At 39.4% G+C, this 23,476-nt stretch overlaps 1 protein-coding gene across 1 annotated transcript in view; it reads right to left on the reverse strand.

Moving 5' to 3' along the window:
• srp68 (signal recognition particle 68) overlaps positions 1–23,476 on the reverse strand; it is a 125,128-nt gene that overhangs the window by 19,769 nt on the left and 81,883 nt on the right. Inside the window, exons 10-11 of the mRNA XM_052600717.1 lie at positions 2,167–2,234; positions 1,911–2,064 (exon numbers count right to left, since the gene is read on the reverse strand). Coding sequence (XP_052456677.1) covers positions 1,911–2,064; positions 2,167–2,234 — 222 coding nt within the window. The remainder of the gene's footprint in view (positions 1–1,910; positions 2,065–2,166; positions 2,235–23,476) is intronic.

Genomic DNA, 23,476 nt, shown 5'->3' on the forward strand with positions numbered 1-23,476 from the left:
ATAAGCATCGATCTTGAAACATGATTTTTGAATTGTGAATCGCCGATCTTGGACAGTAATCGATTCAAAATGCTAAGAATCGAATGAAACGCGATTTCTATAGCGATTCAATGCTTTCAAAATGTATACACATTAAATTACTACATGCACGAATTAATGGAGACCTTGAAGAGTGTTCGTGAATCGTGCCTCTTATCTCTCCTTCACGCGCTCCACTGTTTACCGCCTGAGACTGTCACAGGATTGCGCTCGCGCTCCGTTCGTCTCTGCGCAGCTAACGTGTGATCTATAGGACTCGTGGAAAGTAATGCTAACGCGAAGTAGTTTGTCAATGGCTCTCTGCATCTTACCGACGCAGTTACCGGAGCCGTCGACAGCTGTATTTATTGCATGGACGGAGCAGAAATGTAAGTGTCTAAATCATACGGACAGATCCATTGAATGATAAATGTTTTTAAACAATGCGGATGAACCGAATATACGAAGGAAACTTTTAAAATTAACCACAGCATTAACAGCGACCTTGAAATAAGAGCGCGAGATTTATCTGATAATCAAATGCATGAAAGTAGCGTTTGTTTCATTAGCAAACAGACATGTGGCGCATTTTCTCTCAGAATCATTCGCTGAGAGGAAAAGTTAAATAGAGATGAAGACGTTTTCACACTGAAAGAGAAGCGATCTCGCTCTCATAGATGTGCCAGGCTATATCTGCAGTTAAACTGAATAAAAGCCCCCAAAAAAACACAAATAATTTATGAATGATGCAGTGCTAATTGACATTTATTACAGTATAGAAACTATAAAGTATATTTTCTACCTTATTCTGTGCAGAACATTTAAATAATTGCTAATTAAATGTATAAAACAATCATAAAATTGCCATTAGGAAAAAAATATCAATTACAAATGATTGATTATTGTCCAGCAGTGTATTTGATTTATTACAGCTAATTAAAAGTAATTTAAAAATAAGACAATTCCTTGTAAAAAAAAATAATAATTATAATAATAATAATAATTATTATTATTATTATTATATAGGCTACATACATAAAATGATTGTATTTGACATTTCTGTCACTTCTGAAATTATGGCTACGCCCCTGGTGTGACAAAATCATATATATATAGTACAGACCAAAAGTTTGGACATACATTCTCATTCAAAGACTTTTTTATTTTCATGTCTATTAAAATTGTAGATTCACACTGAATGCATCAAAACTATGAGTTGACGTGGAATTATATAGAATTATGAGATTATGAGATACCAAATAACTGCGAGTGGCGCAGTGTTGAGATATATATATATATATCTCAACACTGCGCCACTCGCAGTTATTTGGTCCATTACCACCACGGTAGTAAAAATCGTCCACCATCACAGCCCTAGTCAGATCGATTAATCTCTCTTTAAGAGCATTTGAGTTAGCTTTGTAAAAAAAATTGTTTCTATATATATTTTCTTTACGTAGGCTATAAACTGTATTCTATATACAAAACCAGTCAAAAGTTTGGAAACACAAATGGGAAGTTTCTAAACTTTTGACTATACTGTACTATAATATAGCCTTTTCAAAGAATATCGGCCGCTATATCGATATCATTCTTTTATTTTACTCCCTAATATTGGTCTCGGCCCCCCCAAAAAACATGTCGGTCTGGCTCTACTAAACTTTTTTTTAATTAAAATGTAGTAATGAAAAAAAGTTTTCGTTAAAAGCAACCGTTCAAGTGTTAGTTAACAGTATGTAAATAGTATCCTTCTAAATACCAAACTGTACCAAAATAGCAACCACAAAATTTTTAGAACTGTACAAAAACAGAGACCCCGCAAAAAGTACCAAACCATAAGAACAGTTACACTTCTCATGTTTACATGCATGAAGAATATGTGATATCTGAACCTGCAGGATGATATCATAGAGTCGTATGAGGTCCTGTGGTCGGGGGCCTCTCTTGTTCTCATCAGTCTGTGGCTCCTTTAGTTTAGCTTGCAGAGCATGAGCCATGCTCTCATTCCTCCTCACCACAGTCCACAATTTGATATATGTCAGGTAGCTGCACACAGAATATTTATATCACCACATTATTGTCAGGCATCACAAAATAAGTAGTTAAGTAGAAATGACTGCTGTGTTTTTCAACAGTTGTCATACTAACCTGTGCAGGTACTGCAGATTAGACACCTTGCCACTTTCAGCACCTTCTGCTGCTCTCTCTCTCTGCTTCTGTTGAGACAAAACATCCTTTTATGTTGAACAGTTATTTTATAATATTTTTTTTTTTACATTATAGTTTATGGATGTACGTTTTTGTTATTAGCTAGACTGTGAGGAAAGCAAGATTTGTCATAGTATCCTTTTAACTGTTTTGGGGATTTCCGATGATGATGTTCAATGCATTTGTTGGTAAAAATAATTCCTTTTTATATCCTTGTTTCAGTCTACTGACTCACTCATGAAGACAGTCTAACCTCCACTGAAGTCAAACTACCATCACTAACAGACCATTTCCAATTAGAAAATACTATTATTAATGTTTATATAAAATATTTATTAAACAATAATATGTAATGTAATAAAGCAACAATATCTATTATAAAAGTTACTAAGCAATTCAGTCAATGGCAATTCACTCTGTGACACAAATTAATAGAGACTAAAGATTGCCTGTTAGATACACCCAAAATGAAGCTCGCTATCAGAAATGCTTCAAGCGGAGTGATAAAAAAAAGCTCCCTGTGATGATTGTCGTGTTAACCCGGTGGAGGTGTGGCTGTTTCTTGTGTACCCATTATTTCCTTCTTTGCATGCCGCCTCCCCTGCACATACTTTCTTCAGCAGCTCAACCAGGTGAATTGAATTGGGGAAATTAGAAGTTTGCACCCTGTTCAATTAGTGGCTTCAAAATACGCACATCAGTCAGTTTTCTGGATTGCGATGGACAGGGAGGACGGTAGAGGCATAAATGCATTCACTGTGAGGAACTGGGACTTTTGATCATGACGGGCTATTGGTAAGCTCACGTGGATTCTTGTTTTAGATCCTTTGCTTGTTTGGTATTTAAATGTTATTGTTGCAAAAGTAAAAGTAGTTGTTAATGCATGGCTTAAGAGATATTAAACCGATAAGACCAAATTCTTACATTGATATGGTTCTAAATGGAAAGTCTAGCAAAATGCAGGGTAAAAGAAAACCCAAATTATTTTGTGTAAAATCCTTGAACTGTGTTTTGTGAAAAATTCCCTTTTTATTTAAAAATTTTTTTTTCTATACATAGTGTATAAGCTTTTCACCTGTTATTCCCGATCCTGATCATGTTACATTGGTACCTGTTCAACTGGTCAAAATAAATAATTACTGAGTGAAATCCGAAGTCTGGTCCTTTTCAAGTGTGGGCACCTCACAGCTAGAAGACAATTGACAGTAAAAAACCGCCGTGACCAGTGAAGACTCCACAAAAGCCCGCCACAAAGAGGGGAAGACTCCAATTGGGGGCCAGGAGGAAACCAACTATCTGCTGTCCACTTGTCCGTCCAACAGCCAAGAAGGCAACATGGCCAAGTCCAAGTCTCTCGAAGAGCTGAAAATGGGGCGAACAACAGTGAAGAGACTTTTTTCCCCGATTTACTTACCATATAATGAGGACACGCATGGAGATGTCTGTGGAGGAGATACAAGGTAATTTCGAAAGACTTACAGTGGAGGGCTTCAAAGTGATGGATGTAAAGGAGGAGATTGAGGCTGCTTACATTGCGCAGTGCAAAGAGACTGATGCAGAGGGTGCACCTGAGTTAAGTGACCAGCAGAGAGCCGACCTTGAGAAGACCGAGAAAGAGTGTGAGCAGAAGTTAAGGCACCTAATCCAAGAGAAACTATGGGCCTCATTTGGAGAGAAGGATCTGACCATTGCTCTAGAAACTGCAGCGGCAGAGTGTGAGAATGTCTCTTCCACTGAGCCTGACACACCCCGGGAGTCATATGACTTTATGCTCCACCATCTAGAGAAGCTAGAGCATAAAGCCAAAGAAGTGCACCAGACCTGGAACCATTGGGCTCCACTAGCAGAGAAGCAATATTTAAATCATCGCCTGGCGAAGCTAGAAACCCTCCTTCCCAAGCTGGTATCGAGAAAGGCCATCCTGATTAAAGCAGCAAAAATTAAAGAGGACACCAACAGAGTACTTGTAACAGCCCACAGTGAAGCCCCTGTCTCTGCTTTAAAGCTCAAAGCCACAGCTTTACCAAAGTTTACCGGCAGCCAGCTTGAGTACTACAGATGGAGGAAAGAATGGGAGGCTCTGCAGAAGCAAGGTGAACCAACTGGGTCCATGGAGGTTAAGAAATTCCAACTGTTTGATAGCCTCGATGAAAGAGTAGCCAAAGATTTACACCTGTTTACTTATACCTCAGCAGACAAGATCTTCAGAGTCTTGGAGAACCGCTATGGGAACCAAGCCACTAACGCCATCGAGGTTGTCGGGTATTTTTGGGGCCTGGAGAAGTTTTGTCATGCCCTGATATTTGTGCTTTTTTCAGTTTCTTATATATATCTGAATTAGTAAAGTCTAATATCACTGTAATCAGCACAAACTGGGCTATAATAATATGTGAAATGCATGCATGTACATGATTGTATTTTTGAGAAAAAAAATTTTATGCATGGTTAGTGAAAAACAAAAAATGTTAAATCACTTGAATAAGGCCATAGAACACATACATAACATTGATTTCCTGGGACTGTTGAGAACTGGAGCTTGTAGCCTAGAATTTTTATTTCTAAATTATGTGAAAATCATCTTGTTTACTCACTCACAGAAAACAATATATTGATTTAAATTTTCTAAGACACTTTTTGTTGGTAAAAGTCATATGCAAGTAGGCGTCAACTATCATGAATATCATTGTGATTTACACCTGAGAAGACAAAGGGCCGCATAATGAGCTGCATAATGGGCCTCTCATTCAGCTGTGCCACTGTGAGTGAGGAGTTACAAGAAAGAATGTGAGAACAAATAAATTATATAATTTGATGTTTGTAGTTTATTAAGAATATATTTAATTATCCCACAACATAATTTAATATCCATTTGGGGGAGCAGTTAAACAGTTTATTAGGAACAATCAAAGCTTACTTTCAAACAAATTTTTTGGCATCCTTACTCTAGTCACACAATCCTTCAGAAATCCTTTTAACAATCTTATTTTCTACCAAAAAAAACCCCATTTATTATCATCATCATCATCATCATTATTATTATTAATGTTGAAAAGAGCTGAGAATATTTTTCAGGTTTTTTTAGGGGGAATAAATTGAAAGAACTGCATTGTTTTTACATTTGTTAGAGTTATCTCTATTTGTCACATTTATATTATTTACATTAAGCTTTTGAATGGTATAGTATTGTATATTGTTATTGAAACTTCATAATGTTTCACTTGATTATACATTTTGTCAGGAATTATAGTTTGGAAAAAGTATTTTGAAAAAGTCTTAACTAGTAAAATGTTTACACGTTATTGTGAAAACTAGTACAAATAAATAAAAAGAAACTTACTCATGTTTATGATCTCTGCTGAATAAAGTGCTTCATTCTTTTTTCTGAGGAAATCCATTTCTCAAATCCTCAACCACATCACACCTTTTTGGGGTGAATTATGTCTTATTCCTCTCATCGCGAAGCAAACGCTAAAATAAAATAAAAACTTGAAGAACAGTCTGGCTGCTTTTTCTTCTGTGTGGGCGTATTCAAGCTGTGTGCTTCAGTTTGAATCTGAATAGCACGTTAAGTGCGGGGGCGTGGTCACATTAGATATAATGAAGGGAGACATGAAAAACAGACATCGCACTGTTTTCATTTGGATTACTTTATCTCAGAATATTTGTTTTCGGAAGCACTTGTTTAGTTTAAAAGTAGACATTTCAGGCTTTCAATAGATATCTCTATCATGTCTCTTCTTTGAGTATTCACAGAGTTACAGTTCATTTTAATGACGTGTTTGTAAATGAAGATCAGCGCACACAAAGGCTGCAGACAGCGCACCTTGTTTTTTATCTTTATTTTATAAGTGCACAAAGGTTTTTTGTTATGTCTGTATCCAAAAAAAGTAGACCCTTTACAGATTCGATTGATGTATTGCTCTTATCTGTACGATTAAAACTGAGTGTAATTAAAGTTATTTTCGGGGTTATCAGGAGAAAATGACTCAAAACGCATATATGTGTTAATCAACTTCAAAGGGTTAAGAGGGACCCTCAAGTCTCACCAACTGATCTGTTACGCACTTGACAAAATTGCAGAAGTGCACAGACATGTTCAATTTAACAAGCTGCAGGAGATTTTCCCTGATGTTCCCCTTAAGGACCTCATTAGACCTAGAGAGATCCAGCTTCTAATCAGCCACCAAGAAGGCCAGCTGGTGCCCCAAGAAGTTTGCTCTGTTGGCGACCTGGTGCTCTGGGATGGTCCACTCTGTAAGACTGTTGGGGGCATGCATCCAAATCTCTTCGAGGAAGTCATTCTGATGGCCCACACGTCCAAGACTCATTTTGCAAGATATATGAGAACTGCAGCAGTCAGGTATCAAGAGTTTGCAACAGACCCAGCTTCCTGCTACTATCTTGACCACCCTGAAGCACAGTCTAGCACAGCCAACAATAGCAGAGACTTTCTGAATGGGTGGAGGTGGGAAAGAATTGGAGCTGCTTGCTAGCCGAGATGTGGAGGGTGTCGCTGCGGGAACTGCCAGCCAGGGGGCAAAGAAATGACGCTCGCGGAAGAAAGGGAGATGGAGATCATGAGAAATGGTCTGACATATACAACTGGAGATGCTCACAGCACTGAACCACACTGGCATGCCAAGTATCCATGAACAGCAGATTCAAACGACAAGGAAGCAGTAAAAGCAACATTTCTTAGAACTGAGAAGCAGTTGTTGAAAGAACCTGAGTGGAAGACGGCCTATACTGCACAAGTCTATGAGATGGTGAATCATAAAGCTGCAATAAAGCTGTCGCAAGATGTCCTGCAGAATTGGACCGGGCCAGTGTGGTACACAAGTCATCTTATTGTGCCGAATACACACTCAAGTCTCCACCCCAATCAGACTAGTGTGGAACAGCAGCCAAAAGTACAGAGGTCTCAGTTTGAAAGACATCCTCATTAAAAGTCCTGACGTTCTGAACCCAATCAGAGCTGTCCTGCTGAGGTTCCGAACTGGTGTCAATGCTGCTCTTGGTGACATTCGCAAGATGTATAACTCAGTTTGGCTGGAAGTTCAAGAGGTCCACCTACACAGACGCCTGTGGCGTGACAGTGAAGATACTGAAATAAAAGATTATGCCATCACAAGAGTAAACATTGGAGACAAACCTGCCGGTTTCATAGCCCAAGTCGCTATGCGAGAGAGTGCAAATTTGCCTTCATTCAGTCACTTCAAAGAAGAGAGACGCGTGTAAGATGCCTACATCGACGACATTCTGACTTCGCACAATGATCTTGACCATCTAAAATGCCTCACAGCCAAAACTGAGCATATCCTTAAAGCTAGAGATTTTACATGAAGCCCTGGGTCTACTCTAGTCAAAGTGGGAGGAAATACTCCAAGAGTGAGACACCCAGAACAGAGGCAAAGACTATGATCCTGCCAAAGCAGCTGATGGAAGACGACAACAAAGCCCTTTGCCACACCATCAACAATGACAAACTTAGTGCCATGGTTGCAGTGACCTTTACAAAGAAAAAGAGGAAGATGCGCAATCTTTGTCAAAACCTGTTCAGAGAAGTAGTCAGAAATCAAACTCCTGATCCACTCACTAGAAGGGAGCTGTTAAGCAAAGTCTCCAGCCTGTATGACCCACTCTGCCTTGTTAGTCCTGTCAAGCAAAAAGGTGCCATTCTGGTTAGGAGAGCTTTCCAAGAAGCCAAAGTGAGGTACTGCTTAGAAGGCACGTGGAACGCTGCTTTGTCTGAAGGTCAGAAGAATATGCTGACCTAAGCCAACTTCGCTTCGCCAGATCCCTGACTCTGCCAGACCTCTGCGCAAAGCCCAGTGCCATTTCATTTTCTTATAATCCAAAGCCAAGCTGACCCCTCTTGAACACAGAGGTGATCCTTGTGAAAGCTGAGATCTGGGGAGCTGTATTTGCAGCCCACCTCAAGACCTACTTCCAGAGAAACTGCCGACTTCAGGTCGACAAATGGTACTATCTTGTTGAGAGTCAGACCGTCGTATTGGAGATTGGAGACATGCTCGACCAGGTGAATTGAATTGGGGAAATTAGAAGTTTGCGCCAAGTTCAACTAATGGCTTCAAAATGCGCGCACCAGTCAGTTGTTCGGCGTGCGATAAGACCAAATGCTTTGATTGGTATGGTTCTATATGGAAAGTCTAGCAAAAAGCAGGGTAAAAGAAAATCCAAGTTATTTTGTGTAAAATCCTCGAGCTGTGTTTTCTGAAAAATTTCCCGTTTTATTTATTATTATTATTTTTTTGTTGTTTAAAGGATTTTCACCTGTTATTCCCAATCCTGATACAATGGTACCTGTTCAACTGGTCAAAATAAATAATTACTGAGTGAAAACCGAAGTCTGGTCCTTTTTAAATGTGGGCACCTCACAGCTAGAAGACACTTGACATCTTCTGAGGCGTCTCACCAAATGTCTCTTTTGCCAGTTCCAAAACATCATTTTTAAGCTGTTAATGGAGTCTTGAGCCATTGATAGCATTCTAATGCAGTTATTAATGAAGTTATTAGAAAGAGAGCGAGAGAGACAGAGACACAAAGACAGAAAGAGAGAGAGAGCTTGTGTGAATTAGGCATAACCTACCTCTTTGTATACCTAAACAGTGCGGTCTCCTCGCTAGTGAGAAATATCATGTGTCAGGGCAGTGCTGACAACACCTTTTTTGTGCAAATGGCGTAATTGTTATTACAGCTTTACTATGCAAAGTGAATTGGAACTGTAATGCGGACAGGAGAGCTGCCTGGAACTACATTCGCCATGCTTTTCCCAGAAAATAATTGCACATCTCAGAACGTTCGTCAGCCAATCCGATTCAAGCATTCAACTGCCCCGTAGCATAAATCTATATAAACTTTTAAGAAATTGTTTACTCATACGGTTTCTGAAACCAAATCTTTGGATTTGAACACTACATCTAAAAATGGCTTGGAAAAAAAATTATGATAAAAAAGTATTGTTACGTTCATGAACTTTCGGTTTCCTTATTTGGTCTTTTTCCTGTTCTTGTTTTGTTAATTTATTGATCCCCACCTGTCTCCATTTCCCTGATTACCTCCTGTGTGCTCAAATACCCTGTCTGTTCAGTTCTTCCTCGTCCGTGATTGATGTTGGTTGATGTAAGTAAATGTAGTAATGTTGTATGTAGTCTATGTTATCTTTATCTTGGCCTGTTGGTGTCGCTGTTGGACAGTGTTTTCTCTACTTCCTGTTGGCCTTCTGTAGCTAATCGTAGCTCCGTCTAGCTGTTATGTATTTTTTTATTTTTTTCTCTATAATCTTTCTTACTATCACTGTCTGTTTTTTTTGTTGTTTTTTTTTAAGTTGTAAAATATAACTTAATTCACACCATATTTCTGATATTATCGATCAATCTTATCAGATTAACTTTGGACGTTCACTTTTCTGTGAGTGCAGTACACCTGCAAAGCGTTAGCACTCGTTAGCTTGTCATTAACGTTTTCTTTTCTCCTCTCCTCTCTCACGCTGCAGTTTTTCACAAGTTCATCAAACAACCGCAGTAAGAATATTTCATCAAGCACGGTGAGTAATGGCTTCGCCTGCTATCGTTATTTGCACCTCTTGCCACATGTACAGTTTATCTTTCTCTGTCACTGGTGAGGGATTCACATGTGATAAATGCAGGGAAATAGTTAGGCTGACAGAGAAGATATCAGAATTAGAGACACGCATCCAAACTTTAATTGAGGACAGTAAGAATGTTAGGGCTCTAGATGCGGCTTTGGATGCGTCAAGCTCAGGGATTCCTGTACATTGTCCGGTTCCGGCAACAGAGCCCCTGCAGCAGGGCAACTGGGTGACGGTGAGGCAGCGTAGTCGTGGGTCAAAACACCGCTCTTCTGTTCCAATCAAAACATTAAACAGGTTCTCCCTACTCAGTGATGCACCCACTGAGAAACCTGATGAAAGTGCTCTAGTTATTGGTGATTCTATTGTACGGAACGTGAAAATAGAGACACCAGCCACCATAGTCAAATGTTTACCGGGAGCCAGAGCGCCTGACATCTTGGCAAATTTAAAAGTGCTGGCTAATGCTAAACGTAAATACAGTAAGATTGTTATTCATGCCGGCGCTAATGATGTTCGACTTCGCCAGTCGGAGATCACTAAAAATAACCATAAAGAGGTCACAGAGGTCAGTTAATTCTCAGCACATAGAGACTCTTTCACCTAGATATCACACTATAGAGACTGTGTCTGTTCCCCAAACTAGAAAATACAAAAAACGTCCAAACCAAGTTAAGCCTAACAATTTAATTGAGGTTCAACAAATAAAAAACAAATGCAATATGGATAAACAAACGATAAAGCTTGGCTTATTGAATATCAGATCCATTTCTACGAAAACACTTTTTGTAAATAACATAACTGATCATAATATAGATGTGCTCTGTTTGACAGAAACTTGGCTAAAACCTGATGATTACATTATTTTAAATGAGTCCACCCCCCAAGATTACTGTTATAAACATGAGCCGTGTCTAAAAGGCAAAGGGGGAGGAGTTGCTTCATTTTATAACAACGTTTTCAGGATTTCTCAGAGGGCAGGCTTCAAGTATAACTCGTTTGAAGTAATGGTGCTACATATAACATTATCCAGAGAAACCAATGTTAATGATAAATCCCCTGTTATGTTTGTACTTGGCTACTGTATACAGGCCACCATACAGACTCTATTAAAGAGCTTGGTGATTTTACATCCGAGTTAGTTCTGGCTGCAGATGAAGTTTTAATAGTTGGTGATTTTAATATCCATGTCGATAATGAAAAAGATGCATTAGGATCAGCATTTATAGACATTCTGAACTCTATTGGTGTTAGACAACATGTTTCAGGACCTACTCATTGTCGAAATCATACTCTAGATTTAATACTGTCACATGGAATTGATGTTGATAATATTGAAATTATTCAGCCAAGTGATGATATCTCAGATCATTATTTAGTTCTGTGCAAACTTCATATAGCCAAAATTGTAAATTCTACTTCTTGTTACAAGTATCAAAGAACCATCACTTCTACCACAAAAGCGCAGCTGGAGGAAAACAAAACTAGGGGTATTTCGTATTGCTTGGCAGGAAAGTAGCATATCCCACAGAAAAGCATTAAAAACTGCTAGATCTGATTACTTTTCTTCTCTTTTAGAAGAAAACAAACATAACCCCAGGTATTTATTCAATACAGTGGCTAAATTAACGAAAAATAAAGCCTCAACAAGTGTTGACATTTCCCAAAACCTTCAAACTGGCTGTTATTAAGCCTCTCATAAAAAAACCACAACTTGACCCCAAAGAACTTTTTAATTATAGACCAATCTCGAATCTCCCTTTTCTGTCCAAGATACTAGAAAAGGTGGTATCCTCACAATTATATTCCTTCTTAGAGAAAAATGGTATATGTGAGGATTTCCAGTCAGGATTTAGAATGTATCACAGTACTGAGACTGCTCTCCTTAGAGTTACAAATGATCTGCTCTTATTATCTGATCGTGGGTGTATCTCTCTATTAGCTTTATTGGATCTTAGTGCTGCGTTTGACACAATTGACCACAGCATTCTTTTGCATAGACTTGAACACTTTGTTGGCATCAGTGGAAGTGCATTAGCATGATTTAAATCGTACTTATATGACCGCCATCAGTTCGTAGCAGTGAATGAAGATGTATCATATCGATCACAAGTGCAGTATGGAGTACCTCAAGGCTCAGTACTAGGGCCGCTACTCTTCACGCTTTATATGTTACCCTTGGGAGATATCATCAGGAAACATGGTGTTAGCTTTCACTGTTATGCTGATGATACTCAGCTCTATATTTCCTCGCAGCCCGGTGAAACACACCAATTTGAAAAACTAATGGAATGCATAGTCGATATAAAAAATTGGATGACGAGTAATTTCTTACTGCTAAATTTAGAATAAAACAGAGGTGTTAATTATAGGGCCTAAAAACTCTGCTTGTAATAACCTAGAACACTGTCTAAGACTTGATGGTTGCTCTGTCAATTCTTCGTCATCAGTTAGGAACCTAGGTTTAAAATATTGCTTATTACTTATAAAGCCCTGAATGGTTTAGCACCTCAGTATTTGAATGAGCTCCTTTTACATTATACTCCTCAACGTTCGCTACGTTCTCAAAACTCAGGCAATTTGATAATACCTAGAATATCAAAATCAACTGCGGGCGGCAGATCCTTTTCCTATTTGGCGCCTAAACTCTGGAATAACCTACCTAACATTGTTCGGGAGGCAGACACACTCTTGCAGTATAAATCTAGATTAAAGACCCATCTCTTTAACCTGGCATACACATAACATACTAATATGCTTTTAATATCCAAATCCGTTAAAGGATTTTTAGGCTGCATTAATTAGGTAAACCGGAACTGGAAACACTTCACATAACACCCGATGTACTTGCTACATTATTAGAAGAATGGCATCTACGCTAGTATTTGTCTGTTTCTCTCTTGTTCCGAGGTCACCGTGGCCACCAGATCCAGTCTGTATCCAGATTAGAGGGTCACTGCAGTCACCCGGATCCAGTACGTATCCAGACCAGATGGTGGATCAGCACCTAGAAAGGACCTCTACTGCCCTGAAAGACAGCAGAGACCAGGACAACTAGAGCCCCAGATACAGATCCCCTGTAAAGACCTTGTCTCAGAGGACCACCAGGACAAGACCACAGGAAACAGATGATTCTTCTGCACAATCTGACTTTGCTGCAGCCTGGAATTTAACTACTGGTTTCGTCTGGTCAGAGGAGAACTGGCCCCCCAACTGAGCCTGGTTTCTCCCAAGGTTTTTTTTCTCCATTCTGTAATCGATGGAGTTTCGGTTCCTTGCCGCTGTCGCCTCTTGCTTGTTTAGTTGGGGTCACTTCATCTACAGTGATATCATTGACTTGATTGCAAATAAATGCACAGACACTATTTAACTGAACAGAGATGACATCACTGAATTCAATGATGAACTGCCTTAACTATCATTGTGCATTATTGAGACAGTTTTTCAAATGAATGTTGTTCAGTGCTTTGACGCAATGTATTTTGTTTAAAGCACTATATAAATAAAGGTGATTGATTGATTTATCAATGTTCAGTTAACTCTTGATTTATACCCTCCTCGTGCACTTATTCTATATGCTAGCAGACACACGACTGTAACAGAATCACAGACCCAAAACAGTTTAGTTAATGGCATTTTCTTTCTTTTTGGTTTTTGTTTTCCTCCGTCTCCCGGACGTTTCATCCAGCCCTGAATTTCCTGTTTCTCCACTGGTTCAGCCCAGCCCTGATCCTCCTGTGTACCCTTCCGGTCTCCCACCCCCACCTCCTCCAGTCAGTTCCTCTGCTCCATTTTCGCTGGTTCCGCCCAGCCCTAAATTTTCTGTTTCTCCTCTGGTTCCGTCCAGCCCTGAATTTTCTGTTTATCCGCTGGTTCCACCCAGTCCTTTATTTTCTGTTTCTCCACTGGCTCCGCCCAGCCCTGATCCTCCTGTGTACCCTTCCGGTCTCCCACTCCCACCTCCTCCAGTCAGTTCCTCTGCTCCACTTCCGCTGGTTCAATCCAGCTCCGTATCTCTTGTCTCTGCTGGCTCTGTCCAGCCCTGATCCTCCTGTGTTTCCTCCCATCCTTCCTCTCTCATCTCCTCCTAGACCAGCCAGTTTCTTGACCTCATCTCTACTGGTGCCAGTCAGTCCTGCAGCTCACCCGTAGTCCGCGCCATCTGATGGTTCGCCGCAGGATTTCCAGTCTCCAGCTCCGCCTTGGCATGTGGATTCCCTGTCTCTGCCTCCAGCCTCCGAGCCCTGGACTCCTCCTCGGTCCTTCGACCTAGCGGCTCCGCCTTGGCTCTTAGCTCCCTAGTCTCCATCGTGGCCTGGCATCCCACCTGCTCCACTGGATGCCTGCGTCTGTCGGCCCCCTGGTGTCGTCAGCTTCTTCTCCACCATGGCTCCTCCCACCGTCGACTCCACCATGGATCTCCATCCTGGCTGGTCTCTGGAGCACCATCTGGCTCCTCCTGCTCTGTGCTCCTTCCTGGCTCCTCCCTCCCTCCACTCTGCCCTGGTTCCTAGCTCCCTCTTTGCCTGCCCCTTGCCTGTCTCTAGAACCCCCACCCTCCCTCCACTGATATTCCTCTTGCGGTGCGAGGATGCACCGTTCTGGGGTTGGGGCAAACTGTTATGTTCATGAACTTTGTTTCCTTATTTGGTCTTTTTCCTGTTCTTGTTTTGTTAATTGATTGATCCCCACCTGTCTCCAGTTCCCTGATTACCTCCTGTGTGCTCAAATACCCTGTCTGTTCAGTTCTTCCTCGTCCGTGATTGATGTTAGTTGATGTAAGTTAATGTATTAATGTTGTATGTAGTCTATGTTATCTCTATCGATGTTCAGTAAACTCCTCGTGATTTATACCCTCCTCGTGCACTTATTCTCTACGCTAGCAGATAACGACTGTAACAAGTATAATAAATAAAAGTATAAACATCAGCTTAAATACAGTTATCTAATAAGCATGTCCTATTTTGTGTATTAAACTTCAGAAAAATTGGTGTCTTTTTGAAACATTACTGTCTCTGTATATGATATGACAATTGTTTTCTCATAATAAATAAAATGCTCATGTAGTGACTCAAAGCAGTTCTAGAAGTTATGTTTGTGTGTTCATGTACTCATATATTGAGGCGACAGAGGCTAAAAACACTGCTAGCATCAGTAGGCCTATGTATAATAAATGAAACCGCATGTCTGCACCAATCATTTCTATGAGGGGCAGACAGGGAAATAATTTCAGACCTTGAATTCTCAAACTCATACAAACAAACTCTGAAACATGTACAACCCTATTTTTTTGTATGGACCTGACATATAAAAGGTTTAAATCTTTAGGTTGGGGACAATTAAAATAATCATAAGCTCTCTCCTGAACTGCACCTTCACTTCCATTTTTCTTTTCAGTCTCTTTATTTTGCCCTGATACCCATCTATCTCATGACTTTATTACTCAAGATTTAACAAAACTATACTTTCTAAATTGCCTACATGTCAAAATTAGTACATAACTATCTTTATAAAAAGAAATCCTAATACTGAACATTTTTTATGTTTTTCCCTTACAAAAATAACCCCCCCCCCCAACCTATTATGAAATAGTAATTTAGCAGAAAAATAATCATTTACTATTACTATCATTTACTATTACTGATTTCCACAGACATGCAGAATGTGCAGGATCCATATATTGACTTTTTGCGGCTTAATATTTCACAGACACTAGTCCATATTGCATTTTGATTCAAGTGTACTGACCTACTTTTGAATTATTCGTCCAAAATGTGGCATATTCAGTCCACGTTACAGGAATTCCGTTTTTATGACTGGATTCTACAAACCAGACCGTGTTTTCTACATTGCAGTAATTATAGGGCCGTTTGTCTCAGAATAGTCAGTGCAATTTGGGAAATAAATCAATTAAATCTGTATGTGGATGTAAATATTCAAATGTAATACCCCTTGTAATCCCCCATGTAATCAACACTTTCATAAGTAACTAATTTAATTACACAGTTTTTCTTAGTAACTGTAACTGATTACAGTTACGTTTATTTTGTAATTTAATTACTTAACGCCATTACATGTAACTAGTTACTCCCCAACAATGTATGTATATTTATTATATTGTGTGTGTGTGTGTGTGTATACACACACACACATACACATTTTGGAGATTGAACAGGCCACTCAAGAACATTCTATAATTGATCACTGAACCAAGCACAAGTAGATTTGGATGTGTACTTTGGGATGACCATTGGGAGAGTCCATTGATCATCAGCTTCAGTCTTTGCACCAAAGGCATCACAATTCTTGTCAAAATGGCCTGATACTTCAAAGAATCCATGATGTCCTTCATACAGTCATGATTTCTACTTCCTGCTACAGTTAAGAAACACCATAACAGGATAAAGCCATTATTTTTACTATCGGGCTGAACGGTTCTACGGTTTTCAAATACTGAAATACTCAAATATTGGTACTGAGATTCAAATAATTTTATTTTTGAACACCTGGCATCCCCCACGAAATGGTCTTCATTCATGCTTGAATTTAGCAATTATTTTTACTATCAGGCTGAACAGTTCTAAGGATTGTCAGGTATGGTTACAACTGTATTTACATGTGAGCCTGGTATGGTGCTGCACGATTACAAACCATTCTTGGCCCGGAATTCTCAGCACGGTTAGACAACCATTCTTAAGGGGGTCGCACACCGGACGAGAAGCGCAGCGCCGCGTCGCGTCGCGCCACGTCTTTAAAATTCGAACACATTATTCTCTATGTGAGTACACACACCGGCGGCGCCATTCTGCGTCTGTCTGCGGCGCCCAGCTACGACTCAGAACGCTGTTCAAATTTCTGCCGCGCCACAGAGCGCCATCCGCATAGTTTTATATTAAAAAACCCAGATGTTATAAACTGAAACTGAAATTAAAGTACAGCACACTTGTTTCATTCAAATAAAACATTACAAAGTGTTTGGTTACGTTTTCAGCAGCACAGTTGCCTAGACAACAGATACAACAAAACAATAACAGACTTATTATAATAACACAGATTATTTTCATTAATTAACGTTAAAAACTCAGCTTTTATCAATTAAAATCATATATTTAAAATAAATAATATAAAATAATAGATGAAGTTAAAACTCTCCCATCTTGCTGCGAAATTGAGCTCACGCATTTAGAATGTGCGCGTCCAGTGTGCGATACCTCGAGTTGTCCTACATGTGGCGCGACGCGACGCGGCGCGTCTCGTCCGGTGTGCGACCGCCTTTAGCCGTGGTGTTAGAATGCATGTGCGTGACGTTGCCACTGTGTTGCCGGTCTACCAGTTTCTTCATAGCTGGCTAAGCGTAACACCTTTTTATCAAACAGCCAAGTAAACCGTTATGCTACATTCAATATAAAATGTCTGAAAAAAAAAAATGTCTGAGACAGTCAGATCTGTGGAGGAAACATTTACGCTTATTGATATTAAACCCTGTGTCACCTTCTGTTTATTTTATTTTCAAATGTCAAGTTGTCATTCATTTTTCTGTTATTGAACAGAGTAAATATCAGATAAAAAAAGGAGCATTTGAATTGAGTAAGGACAAGACAAAGGCAGTGTGCCAAATATGCAAAACTGGCCAACCACAATAGCACATCCAGTTCTGAAAAATCTGTAATTAGTATGCCTATAGCATATTGTTGGTCTAAAGCAGGGGTCAGCAACCTATGGCACAAGTGGCTTGCAGAGGGATAATTGCTCGCATGCGAGCATTAGGGAAAACTGCATACTGATGTAATAACTTATAGTAACAGAGCCTGTTAGGTGCTATAAATACTATTAAAGTGTGAGAATTAACTTGCACTAGTCAATTCAGATCAAAGCCTTAGCAGTCTAACAGCGCTGGTCAATGTCAAAATTACTGAGATGGCCAATCAAATCAAAGTAGGTGGAGTTTAATGTTGTCACGGTGTCTGGTCTGTTTCTCCCCAGGTGTCCACTAGTGTTCTCACTTCCCCATAGACAATTCACCGCAGGCACTACATTTTCCACATAGCTTTGTCACTTCATCAGTTAATTGCACACCTGTTTTTGCACTCCGCTGTCTCCATTTCCTTCATTATCCTGTCTATATATTAGGGTTGTGCCGATAGACGATTGTATCGTGTATCGACGATAGTCAGAGATATCGACATAAGCAGATTCCTCTGTCGATAATCAAGACGATATTAGGCTCATTTTCCTATAAATGGATTATATTATAATTATTATTTTTATTTTTATTAGGCTGCTTATTATAATTCGGCTATCAAACTGCCCAGCAATTTCACTTCAGCACCGCATTTCTTTGACTCGGATAACTCGTTAAATCCATGAAATTAAAGGGATAAAAAAACAAGGAGTTGGTGTCCCACACATTTAATGGCTGCTACATGATAACGCGCTCTTCTCATACATGAGAGATTAACTCTTTCATGGCTTACAAATAAAGACAAAATAATAAAGCGACAGAGTGAACTTTTCATCCATAGTGGTTCTCATGTAGTCCTTCTCTTTAAAGACTGATCACTTAACTTATAACACACACTATGTGGTGACGTAGAAGGACTACGTGAGAACCACTATGGATGAAAGTTCGCTCTGCCGCCTTTTTATTATTTTTATGCACCCTGCACTATAATGTGATACATGCAAAATACAGAGTTTTGGCCGTTACAAAGTCTCCATCCACAAACAGATGTACATTGTCTGCAGATACGTATTTCATTGCACTTTAACAAGTAATCCAGCCCATATATGTGCAATATTTTAAACGAGCCCTCACCATCTGAGTGTAATGCCACAGTTATGTTAGAATGCATCTCTTTCTTGTTTCTGTGGCGGTGCATTGGTCTCGTCATGAGGCATAGTCCCGAGTGCTGTATGACTGATGCATCGGTAGGCTACAATTGAACTTTACTAATAATACATGAACTTAGCTGTTTTAAATACTTTATATTTAACATGTTCGTTTATGTCCAATATTAGTGTTAAACTGCTGGACTTTAAATGAAATCGACTATTGATTTTCACCGTTGACTGATTTTGCAGAACATTTAGACTGATAACTTCCGTGCGCAGATGCGGCAGATTTGTCACCGGATGTTATCAGTCTAAATGTATGACATTTGCGCCCGACAATATATGAACTAGCCATTTAAAATACAGTATTTTTATATTTAACATTAGTTTATCAGTATGTTTGAAAGTATATTTTTTCGATTACTGGTGATTCCATAGGCTCACTCTCGCGCACCTGCTCGGTTTAAAACACCAAATAGTTATGCTATGACGAGAACAAAGAGTTTTCTTTTGCTCCACCCATGCACGATAATAGTGTCGTCGATCTCATGGGCTGATGATATGACGATCTGAAAAATGACCATATCGCCCAACACTACTATATATACACCGGTCTGTTTTCATTCGGTTTCATGGAGACCTTATTTTCCATCACCCAGTATTCTATTCTCGCATTCCCTTGTGGTTTCTAGTTTCTTGTTTCATGTTTGTTTTGTTTCTGGACTGATTTCATGGTTATGACCTCTTGCCTGTTTGGATATCGATTTTTGGATTTCCCATTAAACACACTGATTTTGGATCTCTCGTTCCTGTGAACATTCGTTACAAATGTTCACAGAAGCAGAACGCGAAGCGCAACTTTAAAGAGTTGATGAAGATGAAGCTGCAAATCATTAAATTAAGTCTAACTTTTGATACATTTAACGAAATAAATGTTAAATGACGACAACTATATCCAGTAATATAGTTATATATATAGGCCATTTTGAGAGAGCGAGGGGGGGGGGGGGGGGGGGTGTAAAATGTCTGCGCCTGTCTCTCTCTACAATGAAGAGATTTTGTCCCCTTGTTATTGAGAAATATTGTAGTGATTCACAAATGATTAATAAAAGTCGCGTGGCAGCACTGATAAGTTTATGAGATTATGAGATTAGTCATGCCGAAAAAGCTGCTTTTATCCACCCGGTTAATCCCAAGCCCACCCCTTCTCCCAAAACAGCTTATACTACTATTTCAGCTATTAAAATAGTTCAGTTTTGTATGTAATGGCAAAGTGATTATATATATTTTGTTTTTTTCAAATTAATGACCAAGCAGTCAGCGGCAGACAGTAAGCTGATCATATATGTTTGATCAATTTAGCCTTGTCAAATCATCGCAATTTGCCTAAAATAAAATCTACAGATATACTAAAACACTTCAAGCATATAACAATGTTTAAACGTTAAACCTAGATAAATGTGCGCTTTATCAAATAGTTTGTGCATAGAGTGGAAGCTATGCTTTTATAAAATAAAGAAAACAAACATGTGCCTTTTGCCTTCTAGTCTTGAATAGGAGCGTTTTACAAAAATGAACCAAAACTCAGCAAATAAATGCCTCACAGTCGTGATAAATATATCTATAGAAAGCTGTGAATTAGTACTTAACGAAATAAAACATAGGCTATCGAAAACAAACTCTTATTATAATCAATCTGTAAAGATGCATTTCTTAAAGACATGTCTAATGAGGAGATGGCAAGCACTGCACATTACCAATTGGCTCGTTGTTTGTTGTGGTACTTTCAATAACTCCCCATTCTCCAACTTCTCCCTGATGCTCTGCATTGTCAACTGTCACATGTATGCCAATGCATGTGTATGTGTGTTGCGTAGGCGATGCATAATGTTTATAACAACCTATAACCATTATAACAGTATTTCAAACAGAAGCCTGTGTTATAAGACCTTTAAAATATGCTAAGCATCTGTGAACGGTGTTTTTTTTCTCTCTTTGCTCATGTGTTTAGACGTGTTTGTGTTCCAGATGGGTGTGGCCGCTGTTAACAAGCTGAAGATGGTGATTGGTCCTACTATGCACCTGAACCAGATTTAAGAAATGCCCCAAACACTTGTCTAGTGCTTTTGAGCCTCGTTGACTACTATCAGGTTTTGCTAGCATTCTGAGTTACTGTTTTGTGCTATTGAGTGTATCTTTATCCTTGTTTGGTTATGAGTGTCATACCAGAGAGAAATATTCTGTGTTGTGAATCTGCTGAGTGTCTGTCATTAGCTGCGTTTACATGGACACATGTATTTTTGTCATTGTTTGGTTATGAGTGTCGTACCAGAGAGATATATTCTGTGTAGTGAATCTGTTGTCTGTCATTGTAAGTTAAAATACTGAAATCTCCTGTTTCTCTGAATATTGCTTCTTTTGACTATGATTTGGATTCTGATTCTGCTTTGTGTACGCCCAGAAACTTTGTAAATATTCTTATAAATTCGATTTTGCCATACTAAGGGATGTAGGGGGTTAGACGCCTTTTTTTTATGTATCTTTTTCTCACTTTGTGGCTAAATAAGGTAGGTAAGTTGGTCTGTATTTTTGTTTTCTTTATTTCCATTTGATGTTATTTAGTTGCAAAGAAATGTTTGTTTTGTTTATTGTTTTGGCCTTGTCTACCCCTGAAAAGATTCCGGTTAAAAAAAAAACAAAAAAAAAAAACATGTTTATTTGGCATCTCTCTGGTGTGATCTCAGTTCTCTTTTTCTGTTACAGCTAACCCCTAGATGTCATAACAGAAATTGGGGGCTTGTCCGAAAGGTTAGTTGTATCATTGGTAAAGGAGACATTAAGGAACTCATTAAATTGGCTTTGTATTTGAACATGGAATTTTGTCTAATGAAGGTGTGGGTGAGGCAGTTGTTGCAGCTCAAGTGTTGACTTTCATAGGGAAGGGGGCAGAACCCAAACCCGCGGAGTTGCCGCTTATCTTCATTCTCCTAGTAATCCTTTCCTGGCGATCAGAATGAAAGTGCTGGAGTTGGAGTTAAGCAACACCAATTTCAGAGACAACTGTTGCATGTGCGCAGAGTTGATATTGAAGCCCAGTGAGCTGTCAGGCTCAAGGAGCTGGACCTGGAGATAATAACTAAACCTGTTCACCCCTCAGCTGCTGATGTGCCCAGTGTGAGTCTGCCTGTAATCACCACTGGTAAATGCTTCCATTCCAAGCCCTATTCCTGCAACGCAACTAGCTTTACAAGTGAACCTGAATTTGATGTCAGTAGACAAATTACCTTAGTTCCACTGTTTCGGGAGAGTAAAGTAGATACGTATTTTACTGTATTTGAATGCATTGTGGCCACATTGAAATGGCCACAAAGTATTTGGCCACTCCGGTTACAATCTTAACTTGTTGGGAAAGCACAGGAACTCTGTTCCGCTTTAACTCTTAAACAGGGCCTGTATTATGGGGTAATGCAAAATGCTATGTTGAGCGCTTATGAACTGGTTCCTGAGGTATACCGACAGAAATTTAGAAATCATGTGAAAACCCCTACTCCAACTTTCGTTGAATTCGAGACAAAAGCCAATTTGTTTGAGAAGTGGTGCACTGCAAATAAAGTTGATACGTTTGAGAATTTAAGAGTATTGTTGGAAGAGTTCTGCCTGAGAAAATTGTGGTATACTTGAATAAACAAAAAGTGTCTTCACTTTCTGAAGCCTCTGTTGTTGGGGATAAGTTTGTGTTTACTCAGTGTTTTCATCACCCATAAAGCATAGTTTTTCTGATCGTGTCTGTAATTCTTAAGATTACCCGGCATTACCAAACAATGCTTCAAGTACAGGTCCTTCTCAAAAACTTTGCATATTGTGATAAAAGTTCATTATTTTCCATAATGTAATGATAAAAATTAAACTTTCATATATTTTAGATTCATTGCACACCAACTGAAATTTCAGGTCTTTTATTGTTTTAATACTGATGATTTTGGCATACAGCTCATGAAATTAGCATATCATGTAAAGGTTCTCTAAACAAGCTATTAACCTTATCATCTGAATCAACTCATTAACTCTAAAACACCTGCAAAAGATTCCTGAGGCTTTTAAAAACTCCCAGCCTGGTTCATTACTCAAAACCACAATCATGGGTAAGACTGCCGACCTGACTGCTGTCCAGAAGGCCATCGACACCCTCAAGCGAGAGGGTAAGACACAGAAATAAATTTCTGAACAAATAGGTTGTTCCCAGAGTGCTGTATCAAGGCACCTCAGTGGTAAGTCTGTGGGAAGGAAAAAGTGGGGCAAAAAACACTGCACAACGAGAAGAGGTGACCGGACCCTGAGGAAGATTGTGGACTGAGTCTGGAGTAGAAACATCCAGAGCCACGGTGCACAGGCATGTGCAGGAAATGGGCTACAGGTGTCACATTCCCCAGGTCAAGCCACTTTTGAACCAGAAACAGCGGCAGAAGCACATGACATGGGCTACAGAGAAGCAGCACTGGACTGTTGCTCAGTGGTCCAAAGTACTTTTTTCGGATGAAAGCAAATTTTGCATGTCATTCGGAAATCATGGTGCCAGAGTCTGGAGGAACACTGGGGAGAAAGAAATGCCAAAATGCCTGAAGTCCAGTGTCAAGTACTCACAGTCAGTGATGGTCTGGGGTGCCACTTCAACTGCTGGTGTTGGTCCACTGTGTTTTATCAAGGGCAGGGTCAATGCAGCTAGCTATCAGGAGATTTTGGAGCACTTCATGCTTCCATCTGCTGAAAAGCTTTATGGAGATGAAGATTTTGTTTTTCAGCATGACC

This window comes from Carassius gibelio, chromosome A6, assembly GCF_023724105.1.
Source record: "Carassius gibelio isolate Cgi1373 ecotype wild population from Czech Republic chromosome A6, carGib1.2-hapl.c, whole genome shotgun sequence".
Classification (NCBI taxonomy): Eukaryota; Metazoa; Chordata; class Actinopteri; order Cypriniformes; family Cyprinidae; genus Carassius; species Carassius gibelio.